Genomic DNA, 22,948 nt, shown 5'->3' on the forward strand with positions numbered 1-22,948 from the left:
TGGCCTCTAGTGATCGGAAGCCCATCTTCGTTAAAACGGCAAAATGGTCCATCGTCCGACAATGGCTCTGGCCACTGAAGCCTCCCCCACAGAATTCATGTTGATACATTGTCTTTGGTGATGATCTGCTTCATTCTCACAGAAGTCCATACAAAAATTTAATTAAAAACTGTATTTGCCACATAAAACAATTTATTTGTATTTTAAGAGGTGAGCAGTTTTGACCTATGTGTGATTACTGCAAGATAACTGTTGGAAACAGTAGCACAGAGAAGAGCGATTTTTGCTCCATGCCACAATCTGAAACAGTAACCTTGGAGTAATTGGTCGGAAGATTATCCCACACAGATCAAAACTGGTCACCTTTTAAAACAAAAATCAATTATTTTATGCAGCCAAACATTTTTAATTAAAAATTTTAATAGTGCTTTTTGACCATTTATTTCCACAAACAATATAGCAAAAAAATTTAAGTCCACGTAAGTCTGTTTGGGCTCAAAACTGTTACGATCAAGGAACTTCAAATTTCCTGACTTGTTAATCCTGCGAGTTCTTGGAATCCAGACACGATGGCTTTTGAATGGTCAGAAGAGCCTACAAAAATTCCTTATTCACCCATTAGGATCGAGCTTTCCTTGGCCTGGCAATCTGTCTAGGGTGACAACCTTCAGACTGAATACACGAAGATGAGATAGGTCAGGTTCCCTCTTCAGTCACTTCTCAAACTGGGTTCCACCACATAGTCCTTTAGTTGAGCAGTGATTTCAGATGTAGTTAGTTGTGTTGTTGGCTTCAGCCTAAAAGATGACAGTAATCCTGGCTCTAGCAGCATGCAACAAGCCGTTTTTGACCAATAAACAGTTCTCTTGTACAGCAAAATCATTCTGCTGTAGTATGTATGGAACTGTTAGACATTGCCACATTTCTGCCAGTCTTGTAGAGTACTAGAGTCGAGCCCATGGCTGGAGCTTATATGTACGCTCCACATTAATGTCTGCAGTGGGCATTTTCTGGTCATTATCGCTGTATCTCCTCGAGTGTCACTTGAAACAGTTGTTCGTTGCAACATGGGAACCCAAGTCAGTTTAGCTTGAAGCTTTTTTCTTTCTTATTGAAACTAGTCTCATGTTTATGAATTGCAATGGCTTCCATAAACAAATGGTTGTTATATCTCCTCTACTGTGAAAAATAGTGTGGTTGGGTCACAAAGCAGGTGCTCTACCGTAGCTGGTTTCTCCACCTGTTCCAACCTGCATTACCGTTTATGTTTGGTGATATTGGTATTGATGGATACACCAGTCATGGCTCATACTAAGAAAGCCTCAAGTTTAACAGATCCTGGCAATGAATGAACATTTTAAGTAACAAAGGAAAAGCTACAGCAATAATGACAGAAACAGCTCCCACAGACATTAATGCGAAGAATACGTACAAGCTCGAACGATGAGCTTGGCTGCAGTCAGCTACCCAGCAATGGAGGATGAATCTTTCAGAATGCCAGCACCTGTGATGGTGAAATATCAGACAAATTACCATACAAATGTCTGCTAAAGATCCTGAGATTAAATCCAATTGACAAGTGAGCAAATATTTTCTGGAAAAGTTGCTAATGATGGTACACCAATTCCAGTAATTTCTTCCCATTGCTAATATTATGAATGGAAGTTAAGAAAGTATCATAACTGTATCACAGTTCACAGATAACAGAGCTTCAGATTAATAAAAGCAGAGAGACTTTGTAGTCGTTAATAAAAAAGGAAAAGAGAGAAGAAAATAAAAGAAAAAGGTTGAAAATGTGGGAATAAATCGTAATTGAAATTTTTTTTTTTTAATCGTTAATGACCGTGAAAAAAGGGAAAGAAAGAAAGAAAGAAATGCAGATCGGACTTCGTATTACAGAAAAGCCATTGTTGGGGTGGTCCTTGTGGCGTTGTTGAGCAAAAGTTAAATCAATTTCCACTACAAAAATTATTGAAAAAGAACAGAGACTAACAAAATGTAACTGACAGGGGAAAATGGTGTAGATAAGAGTTCATCCTTTACCAGGTTAAATGTCTTCTTTCGTGCGGCGTCCAGGTCTTCAAAAATCTCCTACTTCATTTCTGCGTGAAAAATCTGCTCCGAAATCTTGCAAAAGTTTCATTGTCCAGGAATTTCTAATGTATACAAAAACCGTCTTGATATTAAATGCAATTTATTTTAAGTTGCTTCCCTCCTCCAAATGTCATAACTTCCACAATATGTCTACAAATTAATTAGTTTTTTTCGTCTTAATCAGATCATGTCTGCATTAAGCATCGGCTATCAAGAGACAAACAAGAAACAGATAGAAAACAAAAAAAAAGTTACAATTTCAGTATTTTCTCTGCCGTCGAGCGCTCATACCGCTGCGACGGGATATTTTTTATCTGAGGGAACGAGTGTAGCACGGCGAAATTCAAAGTACCACTACAACTTATTGATTGAAATGGGAGTCAGAACTGAATTCACTCTGGATCAAGGGTAATTAAAAATATATGCTAAAAATAAAGTAGAACAATGTAGTATATTGTGAAGAACATAATAATAAAGATGGCTACAGCAGAAAAGTATGTGTTGCAGCATCCACAATTAATTACATGGTAACATATGGAATGATTGAAGCAACAAACTACCAAAGAGTATTAAGACAGGAGGAAATTATCACAATGAAATAGCTTTGTGTATTTGTTGCCAGCTGAAATACGGTAGCATCCATCTTTAACACGGATATCATTTACCTATACATGAAAACTTTCAATTCGGATGGAGCTTTTAGTACTTACCTAACATTTTTCCTGTCTGGTCAAATGCAATGTCTTGCACACAATCTGTATGCCCTTTCAAAGACTTCTCGTATTCACCTGTCTCGAAGTCCCACACTTTAATGGTTGCATCTTCACTTGCACTCACCATCAGGCTGAAAACAGGATGAAAAACTACCTGCAAAAATAAAAATCTTATCATTTTTAGAGCTCTCTTTATTTTGTGGGTGCTTTTGGCACATTTGGTTCATTTCATGTATGTCTATTCAACACAGTTAACTCTTTGGCACAAGTCCTTAAAATTTGCAAACGTAACAAATTGCAGTAAAGTAAGTGTATTCTTGAAAAACGAACAAACAACAGATTGCAGCTTATGCAGAAGGAAAATCAGAAATCATACAGTAAGACCGCGAAACAGGACAGGTTCCTTTTTTCTAATTTCATCCATCCTCTGAAGGAAGAACATGATCCTGATACCCAAAATCAAATTTTGGTATATTACATATATGACAATATAGATAGAAAATTATGCTTCCAAATGAGTGTGCTCCCTGCCGCCATTGGATAAGCAGCTGCAGCAGCAAGTCGTATACTCTTAGCTCACTTATTTGTTACATAGTTTAATTCTTAATTTCTTTGCGTGTTTTTGGTACTTGCATTGATTAATTCATAAATTTCGGGCGTATTATAGTATTTGAATAACCGTTTAAATTTTGTGTCGAATTGTTTGTGCTCTCTGTAGATTAGTTCAGACGTTCTTTGCATAACAGTTTTTAGCATGGATAGGGACTGCAACTGCTGTGTTTGGATGCAGGCTGAGTTGGCATCCCTTTGCTCCCAGTTTCAGGCAGTGTTGGCTTCGGTCACACAGATTGAGGCTGTTGCCAATGGGCATCACTGTGGGGGTCCGGATTGGGGTTTGTCGGGGACGGCCAGCTCGTCCCACGCATCCCCCGATCGGACTACGACTGTGGCTGCCCGGGATACTGCCCACATTGAGGCTGATTCCTCACCTGTGGTAGAGTGGGAGGTTGTCTCGAGGTGTGGCAGGGGGCGAAAGACATTCCGGAGGGCTGAACGGAAGGCCTCTCCAGTTTGTCTGACGAACTAGTTTCAGGCTCTGTCTCAGGCTGATACTGATCTTCGGCCGGACATGGCTGCTTGTCCTGTTCCAGAGGTTACCCTCAGTCGGCAAGATCCGGGCGGTCGCAGAGGATGGGCTTACTGGTAATTGGGAGCTCCAACGTCAGGCGCATAATGGGGCCGCTTAGGGATATGGCAGCAAGAGAGGGGAAGAAAACCAATGTGCACTCCATGTGCATACCGGGGGGAGTCATTCTAGATGTGGAAAGGGTCCTTCCGGATGCCATGAAGGGTACAGGGTGCACCCATCTGCAGGTGGTCGCTCAAGTCGACACCAATGATGTGTGTCGCTATGGATCGGAGGAAATCCTCTCTGGCTTCCGGCGGCTATCTGATTTGGTGAAGACTGCCAATCTCGCTAGCGGGATGAAAGCAGAGCTCACCATCTGCAGCATCGTCGACAGGACTGACTGCGGACCTTTGGTACAGAGCCGAGTGGAGGGTCTGAATCAGAGGCTGAGACGGTTCTGCGACCGTGTGGGCTGCAGATTCCTCTACTTGCGCCATAGGGTGGTGGGGTTTCGGGTTCCGCTGGATAGGTCAGGAGTCCACTACACGCAACATGCGGCTACACGGGTAGCAGGGGTTGTGTGGCGTGGGCTGGGCGGTTTTTTAGGTTAGATGGCCTTGGGCAAGTACAGAAAGGGCAACAGCCTCAACGGGTGCGGGGCAAAGTCAGGACATGCGGGGACCAAGCAGCAATCGGTATTGTAATTGTAAACTGTTGAAGCTGCATTGGTAAAGTAGTGGAACTTCAAGCGCTGATAGAAAGCACCGAAGCTGAAATCGTTATAGGTACAGAAAGCTGGCTGAAGCCAGAGATAAATTCTGCCGAAATTTTTACAAAGGCACAGACGGTGTTTAGAAAGGATAGATTGTATGCAATTGGTGGTGGCGTGTTTGTCGCTGTTAGTAGTAGTTTATCCTGTAGTGAAGTAGAAGTGGATAGTTCCTGTGAATTATTATGGGTGGAGGTTACACTCCACAACCGATCTAGGTTAATAGTTGGCTCCTTATACCAACCTCCTGACTCAGCAGCATTAGTGGCAGAACAACTGAGAGAAAATTTGGAATACATTTCACACAAATTTTCTCAGCATGTTATAGTCTTAGGTAGAGATTTCAATTTACCAGATATAGACTGGGGCTCTCAGATGTTTAGGACGGGTGGTAGGGACAGAGCATCAAGTGACATTATACTGAGTGCACTATCCGGAAATTACCTCGAGCAATTAAACAGAGAACCGACTCGTGGAGATAACATCTTGGACCTACTGATAACAAACAGACCCGAACGTTTCGACTCTGTATGTACAGAACAGGGAATCAGTGATCATAAGGCCGTTGCAGCATCCCTGAATATGGAAGTTAATAGGAATAGAAAAAAAGGGAGGACGGTTTATCTGTTTAGCAAGAGTAATAGAAGGCAGATTTCAGACTACCTAACAGATCAAAACAAAAATTTCTGTTCCGACACAGATAACGTTGAGTGTTCATGGAAAAAGTTCAAGGCAATCGCAAAATGCGTTTTAGACAGGTACGTGCTGAGTAAAACTGTGAGGGACGGGAAAAACCCACCGTGGTTCAACAACAAAGTTAGGAAACTACTGCGAAAGCAAAGAGAGCTCCACTCCAAGTTTAAACGCAGCCAAAACCTCTCAGACAAACAGAAGCTAAACGATGTCAAAGTTAGCGTAAGGAGGGCTATGTGTGAAGCGTTCAGTGAATTCAAAAGTAAAATTCTATGTACCGACTTGACAGAAAATCCTAGGAAGTTCTGGTCTTATGTTAAATCAGTAAGTGGCTCGAAACAGCATATCCAGACACTCCGGGATGATGATGGCATTGAAACAGAGGATGACACGCGTAAAGCTGAAATACTAAACACCTTTCTCCAAAGCTGTTTCACAGAGGAAGACCGCACTGCAGTTCCTTCTCTAAATCCTCGCACAAACGAAAAAATGGCTGACATCGAAATAAGTGTCCAAGGAATAGAAAAGCAACTGGAATCACTCAACAAAGGAAAGTTCACTGGACCTGACGGGATACCAATTCGATTCTACACAGAGTATGCGAAAGAACTTGCCCCTCCTTCTAACAGCAGTGCACCGCAAGTCTCTAGAGGAACGTAAGGTTCCAAATGATTGGAAAAGAGCACAGGTACTCCCAGTCTTCAAGAAGGGTCGTCGAGCAGATGCGCAAAACTATAGACCTATATCTCTGACATCGATCTGTTGTAGAATATTAAACCATGTTTTTTGCTCGCGTATCATGTCGTTTTTGGAAACCCAGAACCTACTCTGTAGGAATCAACATGGACTCCGGAAACAGCGATCGTGTGAGACCCAACTCGCTTTATTTGTTCATGAGACCCAGAAAATATTAGATACAGGCTCCCAGGTAGATGCTATTTTTCTTGACTTCCGGAAGGCGTTCGATACAGTTCCGCACTGTCGCCTGATAAACAAAGTAAGAGCCTACGGAGTATCAGACCAGCTGTGTGGCTGGATTGAAGAGTTTTTAGCAAACAGAACACAGCATGTTGTTATCAATGGAGAGACTTCTACAGACCTTAAGGTAACCTCTGGCATGCCACAGGGGAGTGTTATGGGACCATTGCTTTTCACAATATATATAAATGACCTAGTAGATAGTGTCGGAAGTTCCATGTGGCTTTTCATGGATGATGCTGTAGTATACAGAGAAGATGCAGCATTAGAAAATTGTAGCGAAATGCAGGAAGATCTGCAGCAGATAGGCACTTGGTGCAGGGAGTGGCAACTGACCCTTAACATAGACAAATGTAATGTATTGCGAATACATAGAAAGAAGGATCCTTTATTGTATGATTATATGATAGCGGAACAAACACTGGTAGCAGTTACTTCTGTAAAATATCTGGGAGTATGCGTGCGAAACGATTTGAAGTGGAATGATCACATAAAATTAATTGTTGGTAAGACGGGTACCAGGTTGAGATTCATTGGGAGAGTCCTTAGAAAATGTGGTCCATCAACAAAGGAGGTGGCTTACAAAACACTTGTTCGACCTATACTTGAGTATTGCTCATCAGTGTGGGATCCGTACCAGATCGGATTGACGGAGGAGATAGAGAGGATCCAAAGAAGAGCGGCGTGTTTCGTCACAGGGTTATTTGGTAACCGTGAGGAGGCTTTCAGACTGTCGTTCTTCCCGCGAAACTTACGTGACTGGAAAAGAAAAGGGAGGTAATGACAGTAGCACGTAAAGTGCCCTCCACCACACACAGTTGGGTGGCTTGCGGAGTATAAATGTAGATGTAGATGTAGAAAGAATGCTTTACAGTGATTAATCATTTGCTCTGTAAAATAATTACACATCACAAGAAACCAAGGATAATAATCATACACACTATGCAATTAATGTTGTTGGGAAGGTAGCACTGATCATACAAAAAAATACACAGCAATATGTAACGGCCAACCCCTTCAGGGAATGCAAATACGCCGAACTGAACTGAATAATGGGATGAACACTGGGCACAAATAAATGTGGTGGTTATCTCCATGCTTATATCATCAAGGCTTAATGTCAGTGGGTAAAACTTCAGCATGAAACAAACTGACAACAGTAATAGCCACAATATTTAATTAACAACGAACTAGACATTTTGAAAGTTTGGACTCTTTCCATCAGGTAATTCTAATCTACATTTTGACTACACCACCTGTATTAGTGTCTTACTGAACAATGTCATTATGGTTATGGTGCAATTAGCTGTGGCTGTGAAAGTATATCCAAAGAAGATGAAAGAAGCAGAAAAAGAAATGTACATGTGAAAAATTGTAAAATGAAGGCACATTTTGTGACTGAAAGTGCCTACTAAGTCATCAGCATATTTTTACTAACTTGAAAAGAAAATACACAAACACCGATAGGAAAGAAAAGCATTCACAATTCCAGGTGAAGAGGACACTTTCACCTCCCTCCAAAGAGTAGTAATGAAGGAATGTAAAGCTTTCTGTCTCTAGTTCTGAATTCATTCCTATCCTTGCTATCTTCTTCTTCTTCTTCTTCTTCTTCTTCTTCCCTTTGACTTAATTCATTGTATCAACCTATTGCAAAATGATAAAGGGGTCAATAAAATTGCAACTTTCTTGTTTTCAAGCAAAATAAACTTTGCTTTAAAAAGTTTAGATGCAACATGAAATATTAAGTAACAAGTCTAACAAACTGAATAATAATAATAATAATAATAATAATAATAATAATAACAATAATAATACACTATGTGATCAAAAGCATCCAGACACCCGCCTGAAGATGACCTACAAGTTCGTGGTGCCATCCATCGGTAATGCTGAAATTCAATTTGGTGTTGGCCCACTCTTAGCCTTAATGACAGCTACCACTCTCGCATGCATATGTTCAATCAGGTTCTGGAAGGTTTCTTGGGGAATGGCCGCCCATTCTTCACGGAGTGCTGCACTGAGGAGAGGTATCGATGTCAGTCAGTGAGACTTGTCACAATGTCGGTGTTCCAAAACGTCCCAAAGGTGTTCTATAGGATTCAGGTCAGGACTCTGTGCAGGCCAGTCCATTATAGGGATATTATTGTCGTGTAACCACACCACCACAGGCCGTGCATTATAAACATGATGTTGAAAGATGCAATCGCTTTCTCCAAATTGCTCTTCAACAGTGGGAAGCAAGAAGTGCTTAAAACATCAATGTAGGCCTGTGCTGTGATAGTGCCATGCAAAACAACAAGGGGTGCAATCACCCTCCATGAAAAACACGACCACACCATCACACCACCGCCTCCGAATTTTACTGTCGGCACTACACATGCTGGCAGATGATGTTCACGGGCATTCGCCACACCCACACCCTGCCACTGGATAGCCACACTGTGTGCAGTGATTCGTCACTCAACAAAACGTTTTTCCAGTGTTCAATCGTCCCATGTTTACACTCCTTACACCAAGAGAGGCATTGTTTGGCATTTACTGGCATGATGTGTGGCTCATGAGAAGTCGTTCGACCATGAAATCCAAGTTTTCTCACCTCCCGCCTAACTGTTGTAGCACTTGCAGTGGGTCCTAATGCAGTTTGTAATTCTGTGTGGTGGTCTGGATAGAAGTCTGCCTATCACACATTATGACCCTGTTTAACTGCCAGTGGCCTCTGTCAGTCAACAGATGAGGTCGGCCTGTACGTTTTTGAGCTGTACATGTCCCTTCACGTTTCCACTTCACTATCACATTGGAGTGTGGAAAACCCGAATCACCTGACCAAGTTCGAAGTCCGTGCGTTCCGCAGAGCGCACCATTCTGCTCTCTCATGATGTGTAATGACTACTGAGGTCGCTGATATGGAGTACCTGGCATCATAATGCACCTAATATAAGAAACTTACGGTTTTGGGGGTGTCCAGATACTTTTGATCACATAGTGTATATTTCTGTTATTCAAACAGATTTAAATTTTCTTCCAATGATATCGTAGATTTTTGTATTTTTAATCATATGTACAACAAAGATTTTGACAAGAAAGAAATTGTTACCCTTGTGATAGGGCTTCGATGGCCCGTCAGGCAAAATTTTTCAGGTGGCCGTGGAATCCACTCTGTGGGCGATCGTTTCCCCCTCGTAGGAGCTCCTTCAATAAATTCTTTTTCAGCTTCCGACAGTTTTGATTCAAGTTCCATAACCTTTTTCTGTAACCTGATAACTGATGTCCACTTCTTCTCAAGTAGGCCCCCATACTTCCTCTCCACCTCTCCTGGCATGTCCGCTTCTTTCTTGAATGCTTCAAGAGCATCCATATAGCCATTGCTACAGAGGTAGTCTGCAATCGCCTTGTTTCTGAAAAACAGATAGTAAATACATATGATATAGCAACCATTTTTAGTTTTATAGAAAATATTTTAAAAAATCCAAAATACAGAATAAATGTGACACAAGAAAATTATTTATTGTTTAATCTCATGGATACAGATCAACTGTCATACTGCCTTTTTGGTGCCACAAGAACTAATTTTTACAGGTGAGGAGGAAAAAAAAAAATTATATCCCAGAGAAGTTACAGGTATCTACTCGTTATTTGTTACGGGTAGACTACTTTGATGGTACACCTTTTTGTATTATTAAAATGGTTATCAATTGACACATTTTTGAAGTTGATAAGCTAAAATTATATTTTTATTTGACTAATCTGCAGTAATATATATATATATATATATATATATCTCAAGTTTCTCAAAATCAAAGAAAAATTAAACCACAGTCGATACACTGAAATTTAAAATACATTCTTACAACTGCATTTTTACATGCTATAACTGCACTGTATTGTATAGGGTGTGTCTCTAAAGTTCAGTGGATGGTCTCAGAAAATAAAGCGAAAAAGTGTTACACACAAAATACCTTTACTGACCTTCAAAGTAATCACCACTGGCTACAACACATTTCTGACATCCATTGTAAAGTTGCTGGAAACTGATGGACTCACTGGCAAATGAGCGGATATGCTGAAGAACACGATAGATGGCTACCAACTCTGCAGTGGAAACACTGCAGCCATCCAAAAAGGAGCGCTGTTCAGTATGTCCATCACGAGCGTAAGTGAAGCCAACAAGACTGTCTAACATTGATCCGTCGGTATAGACTATTTCTGAGCCCTGAAACTCGCCGAGAGGAGAGACAAATTGTCGGCGGAAGGCCTCAGGCAGAACTGAGCTCTTTGACCCTTGCAACAAGTCCAGACGAAGCTGAGGTCGAGGCATGGACACTGGAGATGAACTAAGTTGTCCCAGAAAAAAGAGAAAGGTGGTAGATGCAAAGCGTCGAGTTCAGTAAGAAGCGACCAGGCACAGACAACAAGGTGATTCCCAGTTCTGGGCCACCATTGTGGGAGATGGATCACTGTATTAGGGAAAGGGAGATGGTAATTTGGATTGTGAGGCAAATTATTAATGTGGGTGGTGTAACTTGCAAGCAGCAGTTGCCGCCGGAGTAACAATGGAGGAACGTCAGGTTCAAGGAGGCTTTTCACTGGACTCATTCGGAAAGCTCCCATTGTGAGCCGAACTCCACAGTGGTGGACAGGGTCCAGCAGATGCAGCACAATCCTGAAGCATACACCAGGCTTCCATAGTCAATACGGGGCTGTATGAGGGCTTTGTACAGCTGCGACAGTGTAGCATGATCAGCACCCCAGTCAGTGTGTTCAGGCATCGAATAATAATAAGATGCTGCCAACACTTGTCCTTAAGCTGATGGAGATGGGGAAGCCAAGTCAAGCAAGCATATAAGACCAGTCCGAAAAAGCAGTTAGTCTTCACTACATCAAGTGGTTGGTCATGAGGAAACGTTTTGGATGGGGGTGGACAGTACGAAGGTGACAGAAGTGCACAATGGAAGTCATGGCTGCCGAAAACGGAAAGCCAAAAGTGAGGGTCCACAACTGCACATTCCATATGGCTCTCTGCAGCCGGCATTCAGCCACATCAATAGAAGAGGAGCAGAACGAAATACAAAAATCATCAGCATATAGGAGGGAAGCTACTGAGGACCCTAATGCTAATGCAAGGCCATTGACAACAGCAGTTAAATAGAGTAGTTAAATAGAGTACACTCTGGATAGAGCCCTCCAGGACCCTATTGTCTTGTTCATGGGGTGCACTGTGGGACACACTGGCACGAAATCTGAAAGTGCAGAGTGACAAGAAGCTCCATACAAAAATTGGGGGTGGGCCCTGGAGACCCCACTCGCACAGAGTAGTGAGGAGATGGTATCACTAAAAGGTATTTTATCTCTTCGTGAGATCAAAAGAAACAGGAATAAGGTGTCCTCACTGGGGAAAAGGCCAATTGAATGGCAAACTTCAGGTGGACCAAGTTGTCGATGGTGAAGTGCCCTTGGCGAAAACTTCCCTGGAATGGAGTCAGAAGGCACCGAGACTCAAGGAGCCAACACAACCATCGGCCACCATAAGTTCAAGCAGCTTGCACAGAATGTTGGTGAGGCTGATAGTACAATAGCTACCCACATCTAGCATGTTCTTACCGGACTTTAGCACTGGAATGATGATACTTTCCCATCACTACAAAGGGAATTCGCCATTGCTCCAGATGCAGTTGAAGATGGAAAGGAGATGGTGCTTGTAATCCGTTGACAGATGTTTAAGCATTTGCGAATGGATGTGGTATGGGCCAGGGGATGTGTCAGGACAGTCAGAAAGGGAACTGAGAAATTCCCATTCACTGAAGGAAGAATTATATGGCTCAGGGTGGCGCAGAGCAAATGATAGGTCGTGTCGTTCCACCCACTGTTTGAGATTACGAAAGGCAGAGTGGTAATCATCTGATGCAGAGGTGTGAGCATAATGCTTTGCGAGACACTCTGCGATTACGTCTGGATTGGCAGATACAGCTCCACGTGTAGAAATTCCAGGTACACCTGCACTGGGTCTGATAGCCTCAAAGTCGTTCGAGTTTGGTCCAAACCTGGGAAACAGAGGTTCTCCAACGGTTTAGAGGTAACGTTCCCAACACTTCTGCTTCTGATGTTTGATGAATAGGTTGACCTGGGCATAGAACCGTTTGAAGGCAATGAGGTTCTCCTGGGACGGGTGGCGCGTTTGATGCCAGAGAGCCTGCCTATGGTTTCTATTGGCCGCTGCGATTTCCAGTGACCACAAAGGCAGTGACTCCCACCGGGACCAACCTGAGAAGCAAGGAATTGCCAATTCAGCTGCAGCAACAATGGTAGCAGTGATGGTGTGGATCACCTCATCGATGTTGCTGTGCAACGGAGATTCAATAACGGCAGTGGAGGTGAAAGCATTCCAGTCAGCTATTCTATTGATTACCTCTTCCATCCCAATACCTTGCCTTCACCAATCAGAAAATGTGCGACTTCATGTCCAGGTTCCACATGCATACTTGGGTGTTTTCCTCAATGCCGAGTTATTTATTTCATTGCTGCAAGACCACATTCCTAATGTATTTTAATTCATTACATGCAATGAACTGACAGATGCAATTGACAGACTGTTCTGCTCAGCTTACACTCTGTAAGTGAAATATAGTACAAAGACAATTATTATTTGTGAACACAGATATCCTATAACTCTAATCTTTATTGGGAACTGGAAACATCTGATGCTGGTTTAGTTTCCAAGGCAGAGGAGGGGTGAGGGGGCAGTGGAGTCGGAGGGGTGAGTGGGCAGAGGAGTGAGAGGGAGAGAGAGGGGGCATTTATGTCACCCTTTTTAAGAATAGATAGCACTTTGCATATAGGACACACTAAATCTGATTTCTCATTAATGCAGCCACTGCTTTCAATTGAATGACAACCGTCATTGATTTCACTTAAGGGAATAGAAACACGCAACTTCTTGGTGAGTACTTTTATTAAAAATATATATACAGAAATATTGAAAATGTCACCACTGCTTCCCGTGCAGATCCTTTCTTCTGGGGCATCAAACTATTACTTTTATCATATTTGAAGTGATGCACAGGGCATTACAGTATAAACTACGTATAAATTGAACCAATAAGGGACATTGGAACACCACAGACCAGATGTATGCCAAATCACTGAAACAAATAATTTAATTCTTCATAAGCAGATTGTGCGAATATTTGTGATCCCTGCTTTCTTGCAGGAAATACATATGTCCATACTCGGCAACATTCCTTTAATTACATACAGAGCTTCTCAAACCTTTTGGGGCAAATTGAGACATGTGATACTGGGTCCACAATCTATATACTGATAGGGAACCAATGGGTAGAAACACATATTCATTGAATTATGGACATACGCAAGATACACAGCATAACAACAACAAAAACAACATCATAACTCATAGAAATTGTTCGAAGCGATGACCACCGATCTTAATTCAGGTACTGCAATGTCACATGCAATTCTGCTGTACTCTTACAGAGATCCCGGGTGTCTACTGCACACTGGAACAATAAGTGGGTTTTAAACAGCTTTACACCTCTGACCACCAGACAGACATACTGCACACAACTTAGCTTAAAGCATGTGTGCCATGCAATGACCGCATGTTTTTTGGCGTGTTAACCTGTGCCACAAGCACACCACTATTCCTGGTGTCAGCTGCACAGACAACTCGTGATGTGTCCATGGTGAGGTGTGTTACTGCATACAGTGCACGACACTTAGTCTAAGATGGAAAATTACTCATCACGAGAAGTGGCAGACACTGATTTAATGTACGGTTTGGCAGGATGTAGTGCCCATACAGCAGCAGATATGTACAGGAATTGCTTTCGAACAGGAATCATAATGATTAGAAAAAGTTTATCTTCATGGATACCAACAGATGGGACTGTTCACACCACAGAGAGCTGTCCAAGGTTCCTTTTGAAGAGACAGTGTCGGATAGTGTTGTCAACCACCCAGCACAGTAAGAAGCACCCGTCAACTTGCCTCTGAAATGCACACTTCGAAGGATAGTGTGGAGAGTAATGATGGAACAGGTATTACAGCCCTATCCAAAAGATCATTTGCTAACACTTTGGACAGATTTTGAACCCCACATTCACTTCTGTCAATGGATTATGCTCCGAGGTGTTGTAGTGCTGAACTTTGTATAGTTTGTATTGTTCACAGATGAGGCCTCATTCACCTGTGATGGTGTTCTCAACAGCTGTACGAGTCACGTCAGGAATAACGACAATCCTCATGCAAGCCACAATGGTGACCACCAGCAATGATTCTCTGTCAACAAATGCACACTCATTGTTCAAGATCACATACTAAGACCTTACCTGGTGCTGCCTCGTTTAACTGGTCCACATTATCTGGTGTTCCTGCAAGAAATGCTGCTGTAGTTGTTTGAGACTATACTCTTTGCTGTCCACAAAAAGATGTGGTTTCAACACTATGATGCACCAGCTCACTTTGATGTTAAGGTCTGTGAGTGCCTGAACAACACTTAGCCTCCTCATTAGATTGAAAGAGGTGGCGCTGTCCCATGGCCAGCATGATCACGGATCTCACACTCTGGACATTTTCCACTGGGGTTATGTCAAGACACTAGTGTATGACAACCCCTGTAGAAACAGATGAAGAGCTGCTTGCTAGGGTCCAAGCTGCCTGTCTCCTGGTACAACAGGTACCACAGATCTTTGAGAGAGTGCAGCAGAACTTGGTACGCCATTACCATGCATGAATTGAGACTGGTGGTTGGCACTTCAAACAAACACTATGAGCTAAACTGCTGTTATGTGGTGCACACTGTATGTCCATAACACAGTAAATATGTCTTCTTGACTACTCGTTCTCTATCTAAATATGATCGGCTGTGGGCCCCTGTCCCCTGTTTCAACTTGATCCAAAAGGTTTGAAACACCCTGTATATATTGTAATATAATTTGAGGAATTTTTTGCAATTTAATGACGATGACAAGAATGTCATGCCTGTAGAACAAAACAACTTATAGCCAACTTCCAAAGCATGAAACACGAAAAATTCTATAAAATCTTCAGCAAAAATAAGTTTTGAGAATAGAACTAACTGGTTGGATAAAAAGAAATTTACTCACGAAGTGTCAGCAGGAGGAAACACACAAAACATGATGTTACATATGAAAGCTTTTGGAACCAGTGGCTCTGCTAGAAGGATTGAAGGAGAAGTAAGAGGGGTGCAAGAAAGGACTAGAGAGGATTAGGAAAAGAGCCAAAGTTTGGAAAAGTCACTTAGAACCCCAGTTCAGTGGAAGCTTACTGGATGGTATGAGAAGTCTTTCGCTCGTCCCATTTGGTAAGTCTCCCCTGATCCGGGGTCTTGGGTGACTTTTCTGAACGCTAGCCCTTTTCCTAAACCCCACTAGTCCTTTTCCTTCACCCCTCTTCCTTCCCCTTCAACCTTCTACCAGGAGGAGGAGCCACTGGCTCCTAAAGCTAGCATACTTTTTTTTAATATATATGTTGGTCCTCCTCCTGCCACTTCGTGAGTAGATTTTTTTACCTATCCAGTCACACTATAAAATATTCAGGATTAACTATGTTTGGACTAAAATATTTACTTCTGTCATTTGAGATTCTGCTTGATTGCAAGACTTTACACCTCCCTCACTTGAAGACAAAAGTGAGTACAGTACTCTAACAGCAATGCGCTGCTTTGAGAATAGCCTCAAGTCGGTGCATGCCAGTGCAGTTTTGCAAAATTGTTTGGGAACATGTACCATACATATTTACCATGCTGTTGCTTATATTACAACACAAACCATGCAATGTAACATTTTACATTTCAAGATAGTGGCTTGCTGTGATGAAGTCACTTGTGGATGCCCACAGTCTGTCTACTGTGAAGATTTTGCAGGAGTAGATGACATTCTGATTTTGTGGTCAGTTTGGTTGTTTTCATTAGATGATCCCTTATGCACATTCTTGTAACCAAGTCAGGGCATACACAGCAAAATTATTTTTGAACCACTGCTTTGTTCAAATATATCTTCACTTATGAAGTAACATACAAAATGGCTGTCATGTAAAGTTTTCAGTTAACTGCTTATCACCTTGTCCATCACTAAGTAAATTGATTAGAGACGTTGCGGATGTTTTTAACCATACATATCTTTTTGGTGGCTTAGTTTCTGGGTATAGTACAATAAATCACCCCGGCACATTTGATATGGAACTATCTCCTGCATTCAAGCAAAGTCAATTGTCTGTATGCAGAGAACCAAATCAAGGATGATCAATCTGTTTAGTGAGAGGACCTTCCTAAGTGTTTTTAAGAAAGAACAACTTTTTTTTAAGGGACTTTTTATTATCCGCTACCACGATTCCAAATACGATATGTGGATGCAGAATACTATCCCACACATCCACAACATCTGAAAGTGGTGTGAAAAGCTATCCAAGGTGTTGGGAGATTGACTGTAGAACTGCCGTGGGAGAAGATGAATCTCGAAGTGCAGACTGAATTTGAAGTCGGTCATGGTACCCAAGAGCTGTGGATAAAATGACCGCCTTTAACACTTTTACAAAAGCAATGAAGAAAGTGTGCTTTGTTACAAATCGTTTTCCTGTTTCTCAAAATATTGGCATTTAATACTTACACACTTGCATTCAAATCAGTTCCAGGAACATTTGCCGCACTTTGAGTTGGTACACCTACAATATATGGTTCTGTAAGGATACGGCAGCTTCTTGAGGTTAGAAATCTTTGTCAATGCATTTTGTTCTTTGCCGTAACGCAATAAAAAGAAGTCATTGGGTGATAAACCACATGCACACGAGCAATGAGACATTAATTTCATGTTTTTGTCCATGCTGTCTGACGTGCTGTGTGACTGTAGTATTGTTATGAAGACTAATGATGCAACGTTTTCGGTCATTGCTCTTGAGTTCATCTATGACAAAGGGAAAACAAATTATTTATCTACCATTTAGTGTTTCTTTTTCGATTTTCTGAAGCAATGGTCACAACATATCCTGTGTAACCAAACACAAAAGCGACCATTTTCTCGGAACAGCTTCGCAAATAATTCACGTTTGTAGATTTCGGTTCACCATCTAATACCCAAACCATCAATTATTTCTTTGTTTTCCGGCTCGCACGAATATGTCCCAAGTTTCGTCTCCTCACTGTAGACAGATTTTGCCTTTCTTCGTCAAGTTTTTTAGTGTTTCCTTACGAGAAATGATCTTTGGTCAAACTGTGCAGAATCCGTCGGAAACTGCCCCTTTTTTTACAGCCAAATGTCTTTGCAAAAATCTAATATACTGCAGTATTCAATACCCACTATGTCCAAGGGTGCTTCTATCTAGTGGTAAGTCATAGTCAATTCTTCTCAGCCACGGAATCAAATGGTAAGCTATGCTTAATTCAGTGTCGTAATGAATGCCAAAATAAGCATTTGCAAGCCTAATCCAAAGGCGGAAGGGATGCAGAGCGGGTCGAAAATTTGCAGCTTCTTCGCTGAAAAGGGATACATCAGCACCTTCACACCAAGAATGTAGTGATGTAGTGATGTAATGTCAAAGTTGTATGTCCGACTATTCCTGCCTCATGATTTAAGCAAAATACAGAATTTGCCAAAGGCTTGGTCTCTCTAGAGTCTTGTCCCAGAATGGCAGAGTGCACACAGACCTATCAAATACAAAAATTTCATTCCACAAGTCTGATCACATCGTCCACATCTACCTTAGAGGCTACATCCTATCTCACACGATTTCTTTCTTCCGAAATACAAAGGCAACCACACAAGGGCCTGCCTGCCTGCTTGCTTGCTTGCTTGCTTACAGAGTGTCCTTGTAAACAATTCAAAGGAACATATTGTGTAGCCTTGGTTCAAAGAATACATGATGCAAAACTAATTTACATTACTTTAATCTGCCCTAGTGAACCTACATATTCAATGCCGCACTAAGAATCTACAAAACTTGATTTCTTGCATTTACGTAGTCAAAGCAATTAATATAATACCTTTACATCTATGTGACTACTCTGTAAAGTACACTTAAATGCCTGGCAGACCACCTTCACGCTAACTTCTATTATTCCACTCTCTAACATCATGCGGAAAAAACGAAGACCCATACCCTTCTGTGGGAGCTCTGATTTCCCTTATTTTGATAATCGTTTCTCCCTATATAGGTCGGCGTCAACAAAATATTTTTGCATTCGGAGGAGGAAGTTGGTGACGAAACTTCGTGAAAAGATCCCGCTGCATCGAGAAATGCCTTTGTTTTAATAATGCCCACCTCAAATCCTGTATCATAACCGTGACACCCTCTCCTCTATTTCTCGACAATACAAAACGTGCCGTCTTTCTTTGAACTTCCTCTATGTACTCCGTTAAGATTTGCTAAGAACCTCGCAGCGCACAGTAGTACTGCGAAAGAGACCGGTCAAGCACAGTGTAGTACAAGGATTCAACGACAGTAGCACAAGTGAATCTTGTCAGACTCGCCTTCTATGCTCAAGAAACTATTATTTGTTAACAAGCAGTTTTGTGGACAATATATACAATTTGAAAAATATGCCAAGCTTCCACATACACTGACAGAAAAAACCCAACACCAAAAAATAATTACTGCAAAGTAATGAAATTCTGGGAATAAATTTGTCCAGGTAACAGTTAAGTGATGAACACTGCAATATAACAAGTTAATGTATGCACAAAATAAGCCAATGGCAATGTGAAATTCTGGTACATTAATAACCAGTGTAACTGCCAGAAAGTCAATTGCAAGCACGTGCCATGCGATGTGCTGCACAACTGCCGGATGTCAGTTTGTGGGATGGAGCTCCATGCCTGTTCCTGTTGCTGTTGCTCTTGGTCGGTCAATGCACGGACGGTTCATGCTGGTTGTGGATGATGCTGGAGTAGTTGTCCAATGATGTCTCGTATATGCTGGATTGGAGATCTAGTAATCGAGCAGGCTAAGGGACATAATGACACCTTGTAGAACATACTGGATTACAAAAGCAGTACGTGGGTGAGTGAGGGTATGCTGGAAAACACCATCTGGAATACTGTTCATGAATGGCAGCACAACATGTCGAATTACCAGATTGACGTACAAATCTGCAGTCAGTGTGCGTGAGTGCTGCTGCTATCCCACCCCAAACCATAACTTGCATGTGTAGGCCCAGTGTGTCCAGCAGACATACATGTTGGCTGCAGGCCTTCAACTGGTCTCCTAACCAACACGCTGGCATCGAGGCAGAGCCTGCCCTCCAAAGAGATCCCGCTTGACACCACTGAAGTGCAAATGGTGGTGGTTTGGAGTCAGTGGAGTGCATGCTACAGGGCATCTGGCTCGGAGCTGTCCTTGAAGCAATCGATTTGTAACAGTTCGTTGTGTCACTGTGGTGCCAACTGCTGTTCAAATTGCTCCTACAGATGCAATACGATGCTCCACAGTCATACGCCGAACACGATGGTCTTCCCTCTCTGTAGTGCCACGTGGCCATCCGGAGCCCAGTCTTCTTGCGACCTTACCTTCTCATGATCACTGCTGCCAGAAATCTTGTACAGTAACTACACTCCAGCCAAAACTTTCTGCAATACCACAGAAGGAGCACTAGGCTTCTCGTAGCCCTATTACATGACCTCATTTGAACTAAGTGAGATGTTGATATTGACGTCTTTGTCGCCTTAATGACATTCTTGATGAACATGAATTCACCACATCCAATCTCAAAGGTGACTAACGCCCACGACCTTCACAGCATGTATTTATAGCAAACTTGATTTCCATGCTCATAGTGGCGCTATGCTCATAGTGGCGCTACTAGCGTCACTCTTTCTTATGCTAATGGCGCGAATTTCAGATGTAGAAACAAGCTTACCAATTTTCATTTATGTCGCACAACTGCTTCTCAAGGTTGCGATGTTTTTTCGCCAGTGTATTAAGAATTTGATTATTTTTAATATTAATAAATTTCAATTTCCTTCCGTCCCTCAATCGAGTGGGACAGGAAGACAATGTCGTCGACGGGTACTGACTATCACGTGTGGAACTGTACTTTCTGGTACAATGGGCAGGCCCTCTATGGACATCCCCTGAGCACATACAATATTAAGAGTAAATAGATTTATACTTGCGCCATCTACTGCGATCAATTACATAACACGTGGAAAGGTGATTGCAGGCAATGCCTGCCGGTTCAGATTTAAGTTAAAGATGGAGCCTGACGCAACTTTTAGCAGAATATCAACATGAAGCACACGGACGAGACTTGACGCAACAACAGCGCACAACCATGTACCAACACGCAAATTGACTATACATGACCTGACGTTTAAAAGGAAAGGGAAATTAGGGGCATTTCCTGTCATATAAACACTATTGCATAAAAATTAAAATTTTTATGGGCTTACAAAACTCCAAGTACTTTTTGAGAACGCTGGGCTCTTAGATGTGGCGCGCCTCGACAAATCGAAGCGGTGCACTCCGAGGGTCGAGGCTGCCCGCGGTGTCGGATCGATAGGCACGCCGCGACGCCTTGACGTCACTCGCCTGGTCGATAAGCGTCCGCCGACTGAAGCTTAAGGTGGCTCGCTAGGCGCTGCCGAACACATCGCTGGAAGCTTGTTCGCAGGAGATTTCTCAATGGGCATGATAAACAGCCTAACGTTTTTAATACCCGACAATGATACTATATAAACTCAATGACTAACGAATATTATTTGGACTACAGATATAAATCACTGAATGGGCATTACGTGCTTCATTCCTTTACAAATCACATGGACTACGTTACCCGGACCAAGACAACGACGAAAATTTCGGTTTTGGGTTTTTTGAATAGTACAATAGCAGAGACTTTCCTCTTTCAAATGGCATTTCTATTTGGTATTTAGCTTATTTCTAACTATTTGTAATTATTTTTTTTAAATATACCGACAGGTTTCTCACATGTTCTCTAAAAATAAAGAAGTCTCTAACACTTTTCTGTAATTTCACTGGTAATATATCTGGATCAGTTTTCACAGTTTGTCTACAGCCAAGTTTTTCCGTTTCAGATAGCGTAGCTCAAGAATAAAACGACCAAAATGGATGGAATAATAATATATCTTTGTTGTTGCATTTTGAATTTTACTTTTGGTGCAGGACAAATATGGTGTGGTTCAATAGTCGAGTTTTTAAAGAAAAATACTTCCAGTAAAGTACATAACGAGCAGAATGACAGTTTTTGTGACAATGAGGACAATGCTACTAGCAGTAGAGATACTGTATGTGGATCTGAGAAGCTTCATGGCTCTGAGAAGCGTAATTTCAGTTTAAATCACGCTATGTACTTTTTCATTCTGATTACGTGTACGACTACGACGACATTTCTTCGATAACCCAGTAAGAAACAGACTCTGAAAACTGGCTTTGTAATGTACACGACGCTTTTGGTGCCTTGTGCTTATGTGTATACGATAAACAGTCTTTTATGCTTGAGCTCTAACGTATTTGCATCGAATCCGCCCAAAGGGACAAAACACTGTGCAAAGTTCTAGAGCACATTATACTCTATGCTTTGTAGAATACCGTGTCACACACAGCTAAGTAACTGTCTTATGTTCCGGAAAACATATGATCAACTCTTAGAGAATACGGAATCTTGGGAGAAAACAGGCGCTGACCTGTAGCAAAACTGCCGACATAGTACAATGCTGAAGCAGGCTTAATTGTTCCGGAACACAGCGTTCAACGCACATTGTTGGAAGTGGGGCTCCACAGTAGTCGATCGTTACATGTTCCTACGTAGACCGAATGACATCGTCAATAGCACGGGATCATCGAGATTGGACCGTGTTTCAATGTCGCCTGGTCGGATGAACTGCGTTTCTCATTACAGCAGTTCGGTAGGCGTCCTGATACGACCTCATTGAAACATTCAGCGCCCCTCGGACGCACTCCGGTGTGGGTAAGTATTATGCTATGGGGGCCATTCACATAGGCTTCCCTGAGACCGGTCATAATAATCTAAGGCACTACGACAGCTGTGGACTACGTGAAATCATTGCGGGCCACCTGCATTCCCTCATGCTTTGTTTTCCCCGAGAACAACGGCATCTTCCAAGCACGATAATTACTGTCCGTGTACCAAAGGCAAAATCGTGCTGCAGTTGTTAGAGGAACATTATAATGAACCCACGTTGATGTCTTGGGCAGCAAATTCACCTAATTTGAATACGATGGATCATATCAGGCACGTTGTTGACCGCCATCTCCGCATTCACAAATCACCAGCACGTAATTTACAGGAGTTGTATGACATACGCGTAGACATCTGGTACGAAATCCAAGTTACGAGTAGTCGCTGCCGTACTGCGTCCTAAATGTAGATCAACAAGCTACGATATTTTGGCACACCGGTGTATATGTGAAGCAAGAGGTGGAAGTCATAACCGAGATTTCTCTGTATTATTAAATATTATTAATGCACTTCGTCTATATCAAGATTGAGTTACACAGCATCGTCCCAATCAGCACATAGATTTGCAACTAACAGATGTGGTGTGCACTTGCTTCCAAGAGACGACA

The 22,948-nt window shown here is 42.1% G+C and overlaps 1 protein-coding gene across 1 annotated transcript in view; it reads right to left on the reverse strand.

Moving 5' to 3' along the window:
• LOC124614272 (lissencephaly-1 homolog) overlaps window positions 1-22,948 on the reverse strand; it is a 188,917-nt gene that overhangs the window by 19,171 nt on the left and 146,798 nt on the right. Inside the window, exons 3-4 of the mRNA XM_047142930.1 lie at window positions 9,471-9,771; window positions 2,805-2,961 (exon numbers count right to left, since the gene is read on the reverse strand). Coding sequence (XP_046998886.1) covers window positions 2,805-2,961; window positions 9,471-9,771 — 458 coding nt within the window. The remainder of the gene's footprint in view (window positions 1-2,804; window positions 2,962-9,470; window positions 9,772-22,948) is intronic.

Source organism: Schistocerca americana, chromosome 1 (assembly GCF_021461395.2).
Source record: "Schistocerca americana isolate TAMUIC-IGC-003095 chromosome 1, iqSchAmer2.1, whole genome shotgun sequence".
NCBI classification, from domain to species: domain Eukaryota; kingdom Metazoa; phylum Arthropoda; class Insecta; order Orthoptera; family Acrididae; genus Schistocerca; species Schistocerca americana.